The sequence below is a fragment of the Dasypus novemcinctus genome, chromosome 2 (genome assembly GCF_030445035.2).
Source record: "Dasypus novemcinctus isolate mDasNov1 chromosome 2, mDasNov1.1.hap2, whole genome shotgun sequence".
Lineage (NCBI taxonomy): Eukaryota > Metazoa > Chordata > Mammalia > Cingulata > Dasypodidae > Dasypus > Dasypus novemcinctus.
This window is the reverse complement of record NC_080674.1, coordinates 186,086,031-186,101,340: the sequence shown is the minus strand read 5'-3', so window position 1 is coordinate 186,101,340 and position 15,310 is coordinate 186,086,031. Positions and strand designations below refer to the sequence as shown.

The following is a 15,310-nucleotide window of genomic DNA, read 5'->3' as shown; positions in this document are numbered from 1 at the left end:
GTTCAGGGCGATGGAGAAGTTTTGGTCATGGAGGGTGGTCACAGTAGCTCAACGTGGTGAACATAACGGACTCTCTGAATTGTATACCTGAAAGTGCTTAAAATGTCAAATTTTATGTTGTATACATGTCACCAGAATAAAATTAGAAAAACAAACACCTTTCATTGGTGTCTTTGGGATCCCTTGAGCATAAGCCATGAATTTTTCTCCTGACCTGGTTTCGTATTTGCACCTCATGCACCTACTCTCTATTGTGGGCTTCCTCCACTGGCGTATTTTCCATCTTAAGGAGGTCTTTTTCTCCCACTTCACAAAAGTATCTCTGAATCTGAGAACTTCAGAGACAATCCATTCCGTGAACTAACTGAGCACCTACTAAGTACCTGGCTGTCCCAGGTGAGCAGGCTGAAGGTTTGGTCCTTCCCATCCATCCTCTCATTTCTAATGTGCTGTTTGAAGATGAAACCTAGCTTTCAGAGAACTTTTTTACTTCTTAAATGCAATTTTCAATTTGGCCCTCACCCCAGCACTTTATCATGACTCCATTTCTAAATCAAGATTTTGCATGATGAAGTCTGGGGGTATTTCCTTACCAGGAAGTGAAAAAAATAAGACCAAGAGGCAGCATCTCTTCTGATAGCTTTATTGGAACATGATGATAACACAGAGCATGAATTTGATGGTCCCCCCAAATATGCTCCTCCTCTGGGCAGCAAGTACCTCACTCCTACAGCCAGTAGAGACCCCAGGAGGTCTCTTGAAGGGTGGGGGCAGCTCAGAAGCAGCCTTGAAGAAGTCCCTACAGTGGAAGCTAGAGTGTGGTCATCTCGGGTGGGAGTCCAGACTGGTGGAGCCTGGGAGGAGCCAGGCCAGTCTGCAGCCAAGGTCTGATGCCTCCAGCCACCCAGCCATGACTTAGAGACCCACCTGCCTCAGGCTCCTGGAGAACGTCCAATTTAGAGGATTCCGGGGCGCCTACCACCAGAATCCAGCCAAGGGGGTCACTGGGGGGGGGGGGGGGGGAAATGATGCCTCCAGGTTTATTGGCAGATAAGCTACTTAGAATATCTGTTGTCCACTCTCTGCATTCTTTATTTTCTCTGTTCATTCATCCAACCAGTATCTCTTAAGGTCCTACTATGTGCCAGGTCCTGTTTTAGGAGTAGACACACAATGGTCAACAGAAACGGAGGACCTATGGCCTCAAGAACGGGAGAAGCAGCAGTCAAGAAATCCTACAACTGACTGTAAAATTTCAACCGTGACAGTGGCTTCCAAGGAAAGTTCTGAGGACGTGTGTGGCGGGCGGGCTGACCTAGAATGAAGGGTCAGGGAAGACTTCTTTAGCTGAGATCTCACAGTTAGCTAGCCAAGAGGGCAGGAAGAGCATGTCAAGCTCTGGAAAGAGACATGTGCAAGGCCTGGAAGCTGGAAGGAACACAGTGAGCAAAACAAACCAAAATGGAAAGACCAGTAGCCTTGGAGGGGAGAGGAGCAGGGGGAGGGAGGCATGTGGTGTAGAAAGAAGCTAGAGGGACAGACAGGAGCCAACCACGCAGGCCAACGGGCAATGGCTTTATCCGTGTGTACGACATGATCGATCCTGCAGTTTGGAAAGCCCACAGTGGCTGTTGGGTGGGGGGTGGAAGGGATGGGGATAGAGGCAAGTGGGGAATGTGGAAACATGTCGGGAGGCTGTTTCAATTGTCCTGGTGGAGAGGACAGCTGTGGGGCCGAGGCGATGACCGTGCAGATGGAGGAAAGCAAGCAGAGGGCGAATACTTGCTGGAGCTAGGACTCCAGCGGTTTGAGCCCGGGGAGTGAGAAGAAGGGAGATGGCGTGGTTGCTGCCCCCGCCCTCGAATGTGGGTGGCGGGGCTCTCGCCTGAGACAGCTGGCCCTGGGGGAGAGCTGATGTGGAATTAAGGAGGAGTACATTTGAGGCATCTTTGCAACACTCAGGTGGAGATGTGGGCAATGGGGGTGTGTGTCCAGAACTCCCAGAAGGAGCCTGGGCTGCAGTTATAACTCTGTGATTCATCTGCTGTGCTTCAAAACCGAGGCCACGGATTCAGCTGAGGTCACAGGAGAGAGCATGGAGCGAGGAGAGAAGGCCCAGGCCTCAGCCCCATGAGCGGCCACATCTGGTGGCCGGGGAGAGAGCAGGCCAGGTGCCTAAGGCTTGGAGGGATGGGGAGGAGGGAGAGCAGGAGGGACCCGGGGAGCCAGAGGAAGAGCGGGTCTCCGGGAGGGGGGGGTGTCCCGCAAGGAAAGGCGCCCCTTGGGAAGGCGCTGGGGCGGTGATGTCCTTTGACGCGCTCATCTCTCTGGGCCCTCTCCACCCCTCCCTCCTTGGGTCTCGTCAGCAATCCTGTAAAGAGGAAAGGGATGAGACCCCCGCCTCGGCTGGAGGACTGAAGGGCTGCTGGAAGGGATCCCGTGCTTTGCGCAAGGCCGTGGCGCGCGCAGCCGGCAGAGGGCGCTGCGGCGACGAGGCCGCCCTGCCAGTCCCCGGCGTGCGGGCACCCTGCCCGGCACCCCACGCGCAGGCGCACGCCCCCCGGCAAGTCAGGGCCTCCCCAGTCCCTGCTGATGCAGAGCACCAGCGGGGATCAGTACCGCTGCGCGAAGGGATCCCAGGCTCCAGGCGACTAAGCCTTGCTGGGCGGAGGGTAGGCCTCTTGACCTCTGTCTCGAGAGGAGGGGTCGTGTAGTGTAGGGTCAAGGCCCAGCTTTTCACCCATTCATTCATTCATTCATTCATGCAATAAATATTTCTGAGGGCCGCCTTTGTGCCAGGCACACTTTCCAGCTGGGTGGCTCGGGCAGGTCCTGTACTTCCCTGAGCCTCAGTTTCCATCTCCGTAAAGCTGGGATGGTGACCCTCGGCACACGCGCTTGGAGGATCACGGGAGTTCATGCAGGCGAGGTGTCTGGCACATAGTAGGTGTTCACTAAAGGTTAATTCCCTTCCCTTCCCGTCATCCTCGGAAGCCCCGAGGGAGTGGGAGAGAAGGCTTCACAGCGAGGCCTGTCCTCAGAGGACGCGCGCCCTCCCGCACGCACACAGGGCGCACGGGCACGCACCCCCGCACGCCCCGCGGTCCCCGCTCAGGACTCCCCGCCGGCGCCAGCGCGAGCGCGCAACCCGCGGGGCCCCGCGCGGCGGCGCCGGGGCGGTCCTGGCTCCCCCGGGAGTCCTGAGCACGGCCCGGTGCGCGAGCACTCGGCCTCCCCTGCGTGAACCGGGAGTCCCCAGGTCAAGCCGGGCTCTGTCCTCAGTGGCGCTGCGTCTCAGCGGCTTAGGAGCCAGGTCCTCGGGCCCCAGGAGCAGGAGGTGCGGGGTCCTGGGGCTGCGCCCGCCTTGGTTCTGCGCCCCGTCTAGGGCCCCTCGGAGGGCAGCGTCCTCAGCGCTTCCAGGGGCGGCGGCCTCAGGGCAGCCTCCGTCTGCTCGCCCAAGGGCGCGCCCGCGCGCCTCTGAAGGAAGCGGGGCCCCCACAGGCTCTTGCAGCAGCTCAGGAGGTCGCTGGCGCAGGCGGAGCAGGGCAGCGCCGGCTTCCTGGGGAGACACAAACACAGGTCAGGGCTCCTGAGCAAACGCAGGGGGCCAGGGTCTAGCCTCTTACTTCTGCTTTTCTTAAGCCAGACTTTGGGCAGGGTTGGGGTGGGGAGAGTTGGAGGAGGAACGCCTTCTGCCTCCCAGAGAAGTCCCCGTGCAGCGGGACTTATTCCCTCAAACCCCATGGTGGAGCATCCAGGAGACTTGTTTTCAAGTCCCAGCTCTGCTTCTAACATGCTGTGTGCCCTTGGTCAAGACACTTAACCTCTCTGAATTATACATGGACATGCAGTAAGTACAAACGTATCCCCCCCCATCACCTGGCACACAGTAGGAGCCTGATTAATGTTTGCTATTTCTGAATCTGAATGAAATGATTTCTGAGCATCTACATGTGCCTCGCAGGAGATGGGGGAAAGTTGCGAAGATTTATTCAGCTTGGCATTGAAATCAACTCTGAACCTATCTGTCTTCCCATAAGAAAGGATACCCCTTGAAGGACAGGCGCTTGCCTTTCAGCCCCTGCAACTGTGGCTGGCACACAGTAGGCGTTTATTAGTGTCTGCTGGTTCAAGCTGTCTGAAGGATAGATCAGGGAAGGCAAGTTCGCCAAACCTCTGAGTAGGGAAGTTGTTTTTTTTTTTTTTTTTTAACAAAGTACTTAACATACAATTCAGAAAGGAGAGCATTTCCCTTACCCTCAGCAGGATGTGGGTGGCAGGCTCGCCCAGCTTTTCCCTTCAGCTCCTCTCAATGAGTTAGAATTCCTTTATCATTTCGATTTCGAGCCTCATTAGGTCAAGAGAACAGCTCAGTTTGGTGACCCCATGTCTCCAACACCTCTCTGCCATCTGCTGATCTCCCTTTTTAACAAAGAGAGAGCAGGGGGTAGGCTGGGAGCTTTTATTAGGCAACAGTATCCAGCTAGACTTTGAAGCTATTTTTCTGTTCCATCATAACTGTCAATAAGTACTTTCTGTTTCTCACAAGTGATGCGGTTTTCCATGTATGGTAATGATTATAGTATTCTCTCTCTTTTTTTTTTTTAGGTACTGGGGCCGGGGATTGAACCCTTGACCTCGTATGTGGGAAGCTGGTGCTCAGCCACTGAGCCACAGAGGCTCCCCTGAATTGGTTTTCTAGTTTGTTTTTAGGAGGCACCAGAGATCGAACCCAGGACCTCATATGTGGGAAGCAGGTGCTCAACTGCTTGAGCATCATCCCTCCATCTAATAACACTTTCTAATAACATTTTCTAATAACATTTTCTAATAACACCAATTGATTTCAGTTTAAGAGACCTAAGTCCATTTGATGCAGGTGAGATTTGCAGTTTGGGAAATGTGTTAAACTACAAATCACTGGACCATCCCCACTCGCCCTTGGTCCAAACTCAGGAGGAGCCCAGCGTTGTCCGGTGGCTCCGCTGGGAGATCCGCAGCTCAAGGACAGCCCCAAATCTGGGCTCAGCTCCGTCTCGGGCCACGAAGTCCCCTGCCCAGCGCTAGGCATGGAGGAACCAAGCTTGGGGCTCCCTCTTCCCTTTGCGTAAAGAGGGGGAAGGGCGCTGGGCTTCCCTGGGAGTCTGTCAGTGGGGGGCGGCGGGAGCTGTTAAAATCAGCCCTGAACCTGACTTTGTGAGGCTCGGCTGAGCAAGGTCACGGGCAGCCCTCACAGAGCGGGTGCCACCCGGCTCCGCGGTTCCTGGGGGCCCACGAGCCGCCCTCGCCCTCCCTGTAGATGTGACCAGCTCCCCTCTCCCCAGGGAACTCCCAGCCGGCCCCTGGACCTCAAGGTCATACCCTTGGGCACTCGAGAGGCTTCGGGCGTCCTTTTCCATGTTAGCACTGCACATATTTGACCAGGCAGGCAGATAGCTGCTGTTTGCTTTACATTTGAGACGGAGCCCATGGCTCTGATAAAGAGATTTGCCCTGAAATTATCAAAAAGCTAGTTCCAGATAGGAAAGGACTACCTCCTTCCCCCAACGGGCTTTAAAAAGCCCTTAAAGAATATTACCGTGGAAATATTACATATTTCTAGTACAAAATCCAGAAAATACAGGCGACCAAAAAGAAGACAGCAAGCATCTCACGTGCCTCCGTCTGGTCGATGAAAATTAGGCCTGCGCCTTTTTGTCGGGGCAGAGGCAAAGGGACATGCTTTTCCACCGGGGCTGCTACGACGGTACGATGTACGCTGTGAGCTGCTGGGGGCCACCAGGGCACTGTGACTGAGAGTGGAGTCAGCACGGTGGAAGCTGGCCTGAAAGCTGGGGAAAGGCACATTTCTGATGACACTGTTTGTGCATTTAGACCTGGCCACGCTTGAAGCCACTCTCGGGGTTTTCAGTTTCCTGAACCCATCAGCTGCCCCCCCCCCCCCCGCAGCCTATTTTAAGTGGGATTTCTGCCATTTGCAGGCAAGTGTCCGGACTAAAATACACAGCTAAATAAATGCTTTTGGCATCTGAATTTCGTCTTTTCCACACTGAGGGTGCCCTGCCACCAGGGGACGGGTTCCAGTTTCAGTGCTGTCTGTAGGGGACGCTGTACTCAGATCCTTGTGGATCCTGGATCCCCAAATGCAGGGGGGACCTCTTGTCCCAAAGGTCCATGTGCCCTACATTCTGGGAACTGTGTCCTTTATGAGGTGTGTGCGTGCGTGTGTATGCACGTGTGAGTGGGTGTGGAGGGGCGTATGCGATCATGTGTGAGTGCATGTATCGGTGAGGCCATGTGTGTGAACATGCGGGCAAGCCAAAGTGCACGCGCACGAGTGCCTGTGTGTGCACACACATGCGTGCGCCGGGTGCGTGGGCATAATGAGGGGGCACAGCAGTCATATCTGGCTCTGGGCATCAGGGAGGCTCCAGGGAGCGGGGAGCATCTGAGCTGGGCTGGAGCGGCGGGTGGGCATCTGACAGGGGTGCTCCGGGAGGTGGGGAATGTCGTTCAGTCCCAGGAACAGCACGCGCCGTAGGCTGTGCTCTGAGTTCAGCTGGAGAAAGAGGGGCACGAGGGGGCTTGGGAGGAGAGGAGAGGGGCCGGACTACAACGGTCTTGACTGAGGAGTTTGTGTACGATCTGGCAGGCACTGGAAGGCTCTTGAAGGATTTTGGACCCGGAGAGTGTCAGGAATTGACCAAGGACTGGTCTCAGCCCGGGGCCTGATACCAACAATAGTACAGCATGGGTCAGTGAGAGAGTGCCTGGCCCCGGGACAGCAGGTGCCTGAGGGGGGAGCTGGGAAGGAGAACTGAAGCTGCAGGTGAGAGGGTCTGGGTGATCTCCTGGGCGGCCTCTTTAAGGCCCTCAGGTGAAGAGACACGTGCTTCAGCTCATGCAGCCCTCCCAGCAACCCTGCCAGAGGGGGAAAGTGACCTGCCCAAGGTCACACAGCTGGTGGGTTGGAGGACGGGGGCTCCGCGCCCAGCCTGCTAGGTGCCAAGTCCAACCCTCTGTACCCCAGGCCCGGCTTTATCCTCACACCAACCCTGTGGGGCTGGGTGTCATGATTCTCCCTATTTTATGGAGGAGCAAACCAGAGAGGTTAGGTAACTTGCTGGCAGTCACACAGCCAGTTAGTGGTGCTGGGTATATGTTTCAGTACCTGGGGCACATGGAGTGAAGGAGAAGTCAAGGTGTGAGGGGCCCAACCTGCGTCTCAACCGCACCTCAAGCCTCCACGTTGTCCACCTCCGGCTGCCAAAGTAGGCTTGCAGAGCCATAGAATGCCGAGCATACTCTCGGGTCGGCCACGTAGCCGAGATTTCATTTAAGTTTCACGGCATCTACACAGACCCACAGTCCTGTCTCTAACAGACGAGGAAGCCGAGGCCCAAAGATCTTCAGTCTCTTACCCAAGGACTCCCTGGCGTAGTAAGTGGTGGAGCCCGGTGGGAGCCCGGGTCTCCCCTTTGCAGCTGGGGAGCCCCCCGCCCGCCCTCCTCTTACCACGGGCAGAGCAGCTCATCCCCTCCCATCCCTGGGAGGCAGGCGGCGGGCACGCTCATTTGCTAGAAGGGGATACCGAGGCTCAGAGAGGCCTGCTGTTTGCCCGAGGTCAGCCGGCAGGGAGCGGCAGAGCGGGGAATCGATCCGGACCTGCAGGGTGCTGCACCTGTGCGTCAGCTCTCCGCGTCCCCACGCCAGGCTTTTTGGGGTGAGCTCTTATTTACTCTCCGGTTTTGGAACAGCTCAGGTCTTGGAGGAGGGATGAGGTCTCGCCACTCAGGCAGCCCTTCAAACGCTCCTCTCCCCTCTTCTCCCGCCCTCGGCTCATCCTTTAAAGGGCGGTGGCCCCTTCTCTTTGTGGGCCACCCTCTCCTCTGGCCGCCCGCCCTCGGCGGCGCCCAGGACCCTCGTGCTGAAGGGGCTTTGAGGACGTGACACCCTCCGATGGGACCCGAGGCAGGGAAGCCCCTCCGGTTTGTCTAGAAAGCAAAGTGCCGACTGTAACAAAAGGCTTAAAATATCCCTCCCCTTCAGCCCGTCGTCCTGTTTCTGGAAATTCAATTTCCAAGGAAATGGGAGAGAGACAAAGTGTTCTCTGTAGGAAGATGTTCATCTTAGGATTGCTTATAATAGTTTAAAAATAAACAAACGAAAAGAACCCCAAATGTGGAAACTCCGGCAAGGTATAACAATAGAAAAACACTTGAGTCCATTGTGGAGCTCCCCCATCCCCCCACACTCGCCCCAGCAAACAGCCATGCACCTGCATTTATGAGGTCTCACTCTGTGTCAGGCCCTGTTCTAGGGGCTTTAGATTCATTCTCTGCTTTAAACCTTTTGAAGTGGGTACTAACTGTACCCCCATTTTACGGATGGAACAACTGAGGCTCAGAGAGGTTAAGTAACATGCCCAAGGGCAACCAGCTAGAAGGTGGCAGGGCAGGGATTCGAACCCAGGCAGTCTGACTCACTCCAGCAGGCTCAGTTATGATCAGAGAACTAGCAGCTACCAGTTACTTTCACCAGGTGGTTGCCAAGGGTGGGTTAATGTGCCGTGTGGCGTGTGGGTACTTCTCGCGTGGAGTGGGATGCTATTTTGAGGTACGGAGGGGCCGCAGTTGCTTCTCGCCCGTGCTTGTGTCACCATCGCTGCCCTCCACCATCCAGGCTGCAGCTGCGGGCGTCGGGCAGAGGCAGGTTTTTAAGCCCGGAGCAGAAACTGTGGTTTCCAAGAGCCTGTAACAGCAGCTTCCTACCACCCCGGGAGGAAGCGGGAACCATTTGGGGGAAGGGGGACAGGAGGGTGAGAGTTAGATGTCACCGTGGTCCTGGCTCCCGGCCCCTCCTTTGGGGTCAAGACCCGGCTGGGAGGTGACGTGCAGGAGGAGTTTGGGGGTCCCAAAGCACGGGGGCTCGTGCTCTGCTTCCTGCAGGGAACCCCGGGACAGGCTGCCTTGGCGGGTGCCAGTGGGGAGGCCTCCTGCATCCCCCCGTACCCCAATTTCTCTGCCCCAAAGCGTGGGTAGGAGATCCCTAAAATCCCCCTGGACCAAGAGTGAGCCCCAGAAACGGGCCTACGTGGGGGGCCAGGGGCCTGCAGCAGAGGCCAAGGCCCATGGAGGATGAGGCTGAGTGTCCGCGTGCCAGGGAGCACCCAGGGGCCGGCCAGGCGCGGCGGGTGTGTCCCGGGCCCGCCTCCCGCAGGGAGAGAAGCCAGGCAGACCTGGGTCAGCCTGAGAGCTGGGGCGGGGGAGTGGGGCACACTCGGAATTCACTGGGCTCAACTTCCAAAGTCACGAAAGCCCGGCAGGAGATGCTGATGGCTGGGGCTGGGATGGGACAAAGCTCGAAACTGGAAATGACCGAGCTCCCCTGACACGGCGAACTTAAGTTTTCCCTCCATCCGTGACTCGTGACCCGGGAGCTACCCGAGCGGAGGGAAACACGGAATCTCACACCTGGGCCTCCTCAGGCCTGTGCTCTAAACTTCCCCGTGTACCTGCAAGAACTCGAGTGATCCTTTCCCCTGCCTTGGAAGGCAGGTGCTGTAACTGTCAGCCCCATTTTCAGGGGAAGACACAGGGTTTTAGAGAGGGGAAGTAACAAGCCCAAGATCCCTCCACCAGCATACCAGGGAGGTGTACAGAAGTGAGGCTAAACAGCTTCCTGATTCTTGTGAGGGCTCTCCCCAGGGCCTTTGCACATGTCCCTGTGCCTAGAATAACATCATCCAGCCCTCAGCGTGGAGAACTTGACTTGAGCAATGCAGCGGAGCCCGAGACTCCTGCCCTTCAAGGAGGCTTCCCCTGGATTCCCAGGCTGAAGCAGGGACCCTCTCGGCCCTGCAGCGTCCCCGCTTCACCTTCTTCTGAGCGCGCATCAAACGTCGCCCTGCCCCCCTGGCCCCTCCGCTAGGCCCTGCACCTTCTCTGGAAAGTGCCGCTGGCGAATGCCGAGTGCATGGCTGTAGGAATGGAAGGCTCGCAGCCCCTGAAAGCGAGCGAAGGACCGCTTGGGAAACAACGTGGACTGGAAGACAAGAGTGAGATGGTTAAGGCCTTGGTGTTAAGATAGCATCTGCTCAAGGACAGAGAGAGCCAGGGAGTGCAGCGCCGTGGCTCCCGGGACTGGCAAGTTTGCCGTGGACGTGGGGTTTCTCTTTGACTTCCAGTTGTCTGTTCGGTCTCACCGCTAGTGAAGTCTTTATAATTATTCTGTGCGCCTCCAGGGAGTGTGGGAAGGGCAAGCTCCTTGAGTCCTCCGGGCTTGGGGACTGCTCGGCCACCCACCCCGGGGCCTGCCTCCGTGTCACTGACTTGGGATGGCCCACCCTACCGGACGCAACTTTCCTGCTTTCATCAGAATCAGGAAAAGCAGACGCAGCCAGTGGTCTTCTAACGGCACCACCTGCCAAATTTTTGGCAGTTGCCTCAATGGTCCCTTCTCATCTCTGGGCAGGGAGGGGTGGCTCCTTACACCCCAAGAGAGCCTCAGGGATGGTGTGTACCCTGCAGTGGATATGGGGGTGCCTGCCCAGGAGGTTTCAGGCACACTCCATTCTTGCTCCCTGATGCTCCAGCCCCAAACAGCTGCTGCGGGTTTAATGAGCACCCCTGGGGCCCATCTCTGTTTCTTCAGGGGAGCCAGTGACAGTCACCAGAAGATTTAGCTCCCTTTTACAGATGAGGAAATTGGGGCTCAGAGAGGGACAGGATCGTCTCGACATCACACAGCTGCAGTGGCAGAAGCAGTGAGAAACCCAGGTCCCTGGCCTGCCAAGAGGGCACTCTCTCATCAGACCCACCCGTATACCTCCCCTGTACCCACTGCCCCTGGCCCCTGCCCTGGCAGCTTCCAGTCGTGACAAATACACAGTTTACTGAATTTGCTGCCCCAGGCAGAGAGTGATTCATTATTATGAAAAACACGTTCCTCCCTGCCCTTGCCAGAAGATTCTTGACACAAACACAGTTGGGTGTTTGGCATAATTTCTCTCCTTTGTTAAGCATTCGTGTACAGTATTGGAATGGTCTCTCGAGACTGATCCAAGCTTCCCATTTTCAGACGAGGGATCTGAGGCTCAGGGTCAGAGCCCGCCCCGGGCAGTTCTGTGACACAGCTGAGACCGAGTCCTCAGAGTCTGCCCTGGCCTTTTTAGCTGCCCCTTTACCAAGCGGTCGGGGAAGAGAGGAAAGCTACCACTTGCTAACTCTAGGCCCTGTGCCTTATGGAGGCTCTAGCTAAACCTCACCACAATCCTCCTGGAGCAGATGAGCAAACCGAGCCTCAGACAGGGCCTGCCCCTGCCCAAGGTAACAGGGCCCGCCCCTGCCCAAGGTCACAGGGCCAGCCCCTGCCCAAGGTCATAGGGCCCGCCCCTGCCCAAGGTCACAGGGCCAGCAAGTACCGGGTCTGAGATCCGAGCCCGTTTCTTTCCCCTCTGCCAGGGCTTGGCAAACTATATAGCCGGCGGGTCAGATCCAGCCCACAACCTGTTTTTGTTGAAATGGTTGGAAAAATAAAAACTAAAAAAGAAGAGGGAAGCGGATGTGGCTCAACTGATAGAGCGTCCACCTAACATATGGAGGGTCCAGGGTTCAAATCCAGGGCCTCCTGGCCCACGTGGTGAGCTGGCCCATGTGCAGTGCTGATGCGCGCAAGGAGAGCCGTGCCACGCAGGGGTGTCCCATGCGTAGGGGAGCCCCACACACAAGGAGTGCGCCCCGCAAGGAGAGCCGCCCAGCGTGAAAAAAGTGCAGCCTGCCCAGGAATGGTACTGCACACACGGAGAGCTGACACAACAAGATGACGCAACAAGAAGAAACACAGATTCCCAGTGCTGCCGAGAATGCAAGTGGACATAGAAGAACACATGAATGGACACAAAAGAGCAGACAGCGGAGAGGGGAGGGGGTAAGGGGAGAGAAATAAATAAAAAATAAATCTTTAAAAAAAAAAGCTAAAAAGAGTAGCATTTCGTGACGTGTGAAAATTTCGGGAATTTCAAAGTCCAGTGTCCATAAACAGAGTTTTATTAGAACCAGCCACCTCCATTCATCCACACACTGTCTACGACTGCTCTGGCAGAGTTGAGCTGTGGACACAGACCCTGTGGCTGCAAAGGCTCACGTCTTTACTCCGCGGCCCTGAGCAGAAAGCGGAACCCTGCCCTGGACCTCGGGCAGGAGGGAGGACCTCGGGCCCCTGGGACCGCCGAGGACACAGCCTGCGTCCCGGAGCTCTCCACTCAGGGTCTAAACCCTTTCAGGAGCTGCCAGAGTCCAGGTACCTGGGGAAGGAGAAACAAAGGAAAGAAGACAGAGAACACTGAAAAGGAACAGAAGAGGGAAGTGGCCGTGGCTCAGACGCCTGGCCCCCCTCTACCATATGGGAGGCCCTGGGTTCGAGTCCCGGGGCCTCCTTGTGAAGGCAGGCTCGCCCGTGCCTGCAGAGAGCTGGTACAGCAAGATGATGCAACGAAGGGACACAGGCAGACACAGAAGAATGCGCAGCGAACGGCCATAGAGAGCAGACAGCGAAAAACAAGCCGCAAGGTGGGGAAATAAATATATAATAAATCTTAAAAAAAAAAAAAGGAATGGAAGAAGGAAGAAAAGGTCAAAAAGAATGACAGACCCTTGCAAATATGCTTCGTGAAAGAAACCAGGCACAAAAGACCACATAATAGATGAACTGTCCAGACTAGGCAAATCCACAGAGACAGGAAGTTCCTTAGCGGCTGCCGGGGGCTGGGGGAGAAGGGGGAGGGCGGAGGGTTGGGGTGTGATGGCTAAAAGGTTCAGGGATCTCTTTCTCGGGGTGATGAAACTGTTCTGAAACGGATGGTGGTGACGTTCGCCTAACTCGGCGGCTACAGTCCAAACCACCGACTTGTACAGCTAAGGGAGAACCGCGCGGGGTGTGAAGTGTATCGCCGTGACGCTGTGACGCTACGGAAAGAGAAAAGGAGAGAAAAGAGACAGAAGCAGAGGACGGAAAGAGAGAAAAAGATGGACAGTGCAGAAAGAAAACTCACACTCGTCGCGTGCTAAGCCCTGGGCTGAGCGCCGGGGACCTCGATGTCCTTTTATCCTCGGGACACCTCTGCAGAGCGCACAGCTTGTCAAACCTCAGCGCCCTGAGAGCCGGGAGCGGCGGTGGCCGGACCCAGAGGGCTGAGACGGAAAGGAGCAGAGCAGCGGGGGCTGTGGGGTCGAGCTGCTCTGAGGGGCATCGCAGAGGCACTGCTAAACACCACTTAGGAAGGGCCGAAATAAATTTGCAATGAACGTTAGACTAGTCCAGAGCCCCCAGTGATAGACGCCACGAGGACTGGGCCCTCGAAGGGGTCAATGCTGGGAAGCGTCACCTAGGAGCAGCAGCTCCTCCTGCAGAAGCTCGAGCGTGAATCAGAAACGGGCTTTTCACCCCGGCTGGTGTCACAGCCGCAGCTTCCCGTCAGGACTCGGGGTGGGAGCTGGCCCAGCCCCTGCCCTCCCCCAGGCTCCCAGGCAGGGGCCACAGCACGTTTTTGGGAACTCTGGCTTCTAACGCCGACTCTGGAGCTTCCTTTGTGCGCTGGGTTGCACAAGTCGTTTCACTTTCCGGGCTGCCTGTAAGGGCGCCGGGGGTGGGTGGGGGGCCCAGCTGTCTCTCGGAGTCTCTCTCCCCCTCTGAGACTGAGAGTGTCGCGGGGTCTGTGGCGAGTCCTGCCCCCAGGCCGCGATCTGGAGGAAAGGGCACTGGGATGCCAACGCTAGAACAGAGAAGTGGGAATTTCTTGGCTCTCTCTAGGTTCCGAGAACTTCCCCTTGTTTGAAATTCTCTTTCCTTGCCTCTTAAATGGGGCTGGTATTCTTCATTTCTCAGGGCTCTCGGAGGCCTTGAAGGAGGCACTCACCCCTTCATTTCGTCATTCATTCATTATGGGTCCGCAGGAGGCGGGCACTGTGCTCGGTACTCGGGGGACGTGGAAGGGGTGCCGTGAGAGGTGGAGGGAGGCAATCCAGAGGGGCAGGAAAAGGGCTGGGGAGGGAAGAGGGGGGCTGAAGGGAGGGTGGTGGGCAGAGAGGTGTGGGAAGAGGGTCCTGGCTGAGGGAAGGACACCACGAGGGCTGGACAGCGGGATGGGGGAAGGGCTGGGGCAGGGGTAGAAGCCAGGGCAGTGCAGGGCCTGGAGGCCTGGAGGAGGACTTGATTCCAAGGGCAATGGGAGGGGCAGTCTGCTGGGCGAGAGGACGCCTGTGAGCGGGGCTGGTCGGGGGCTGACGGGAGAGTCAGGGGCCGTGCGGGAGGGGAGCCGGCCGGCCTCCGTTGGCGCCTCTTCTGGGACTCTTTCCAGCGCCACCCAGGACTCCCGACCTCCAGGCGCCTGGGAGAACGGCAGGTGCAGGCGCAGGGGCTCTGGAGGAACGAGGAAGTGCCGTGCCCTACAGCAGGCCATTGATACACAAGGTGCTTATGGATACTATCTTCTCGCCTTGGGAGATTATGGGAGCAAAGGAATGGGCGGGAAAAGGCCACAAAGGGCTCTGGAGGGCGCCCAAAGGAATGGGGTTCTACTCCCAGCCCCTCCCTAGCTTGTCTCGGACAGGTCACTTGCCTCCCCGTGCCTCAGTTTCCCCACATGGTACCTGTGAGTCTAGCCCTGAGATGATGGCCCAAGACAGGACAAATTCAAGTCCATGCAGCCTCGTGGATTTGGAGTCAGATGGCCTGAATCTGAGCTCGGCGAAGCACCAGCCCCTGGGGCCTTAGGCCTTTCCAGGAGCAGGTTGCTGCTCCAGGGAACACACTTGGAGAACCTCGGCCCGGCATAGAATTCCTGGGAGGGGGCTTGACTTATGGCTCGACCCCAAGCAGCGCCTGGTAAATGCTGCTGATTGAATGAACCCCGAGGGGTTGGTGCTGGCTGGGGCCGAGGGTGGTGGAGGGTGGGCAGGGTCTGCGGGTGGAGGCAGGAGGTGGGCAGAAGGGGGACACGGCCTCTGGATGCTGGCCGAGGAGCGGGGGCCGCGTGCGGCGGGTGAAAGGAAGCAGTGGAGGTGTCCGTGGAGGGGGCGACCCGCTGAGGGTCATGCTTTGGAAATCTCAACTTTGAGGGGCGGAGGAGAGGGGGGGCATTGGGGAAGGTGTGTGGGGAGAGGACCCGAGAGGGGAGACCCGCAGGGGAGAGAGGATGGGGGCGCGGGATGAAAGTGGAGCAATAGGGGTCTGGGGGGGCGCCAGAGCCTCAGTGGCTCCTTGGTTGGCTGCGGGGCACGGAGGCTTGGCCAGCTCGGCCACTCTCTCTCGA

The 15,310-nt window shown here is 57.2% G+C and overlaps 1 protein-coding gene across 1 annotated transcript in view; it reads right to left on the bottom strand.

The window, feature by feature from the left end:
• Nucleotides 1-627: 627 nt before the first annotated feature.
• HRH2 (histamine receptor H2) overlaps nucleotides 628-15,310 on the bottom strand; it is a 49,975-nt gene continuing 35,292 nt past the window's right edge. The window contains exon 3 of the mRNA XM_004449008.4: nucleotides 628-3,559. Coding sequence (XP_004449065.2) covers nucleotides 3,382-3,559 — 178 coding nt within the window. The 3' untranslated portion in view covers nucleotides 628-3,381. The remainder of the gene's footprint in view (nucleotides 3,560-15,310) is intronic.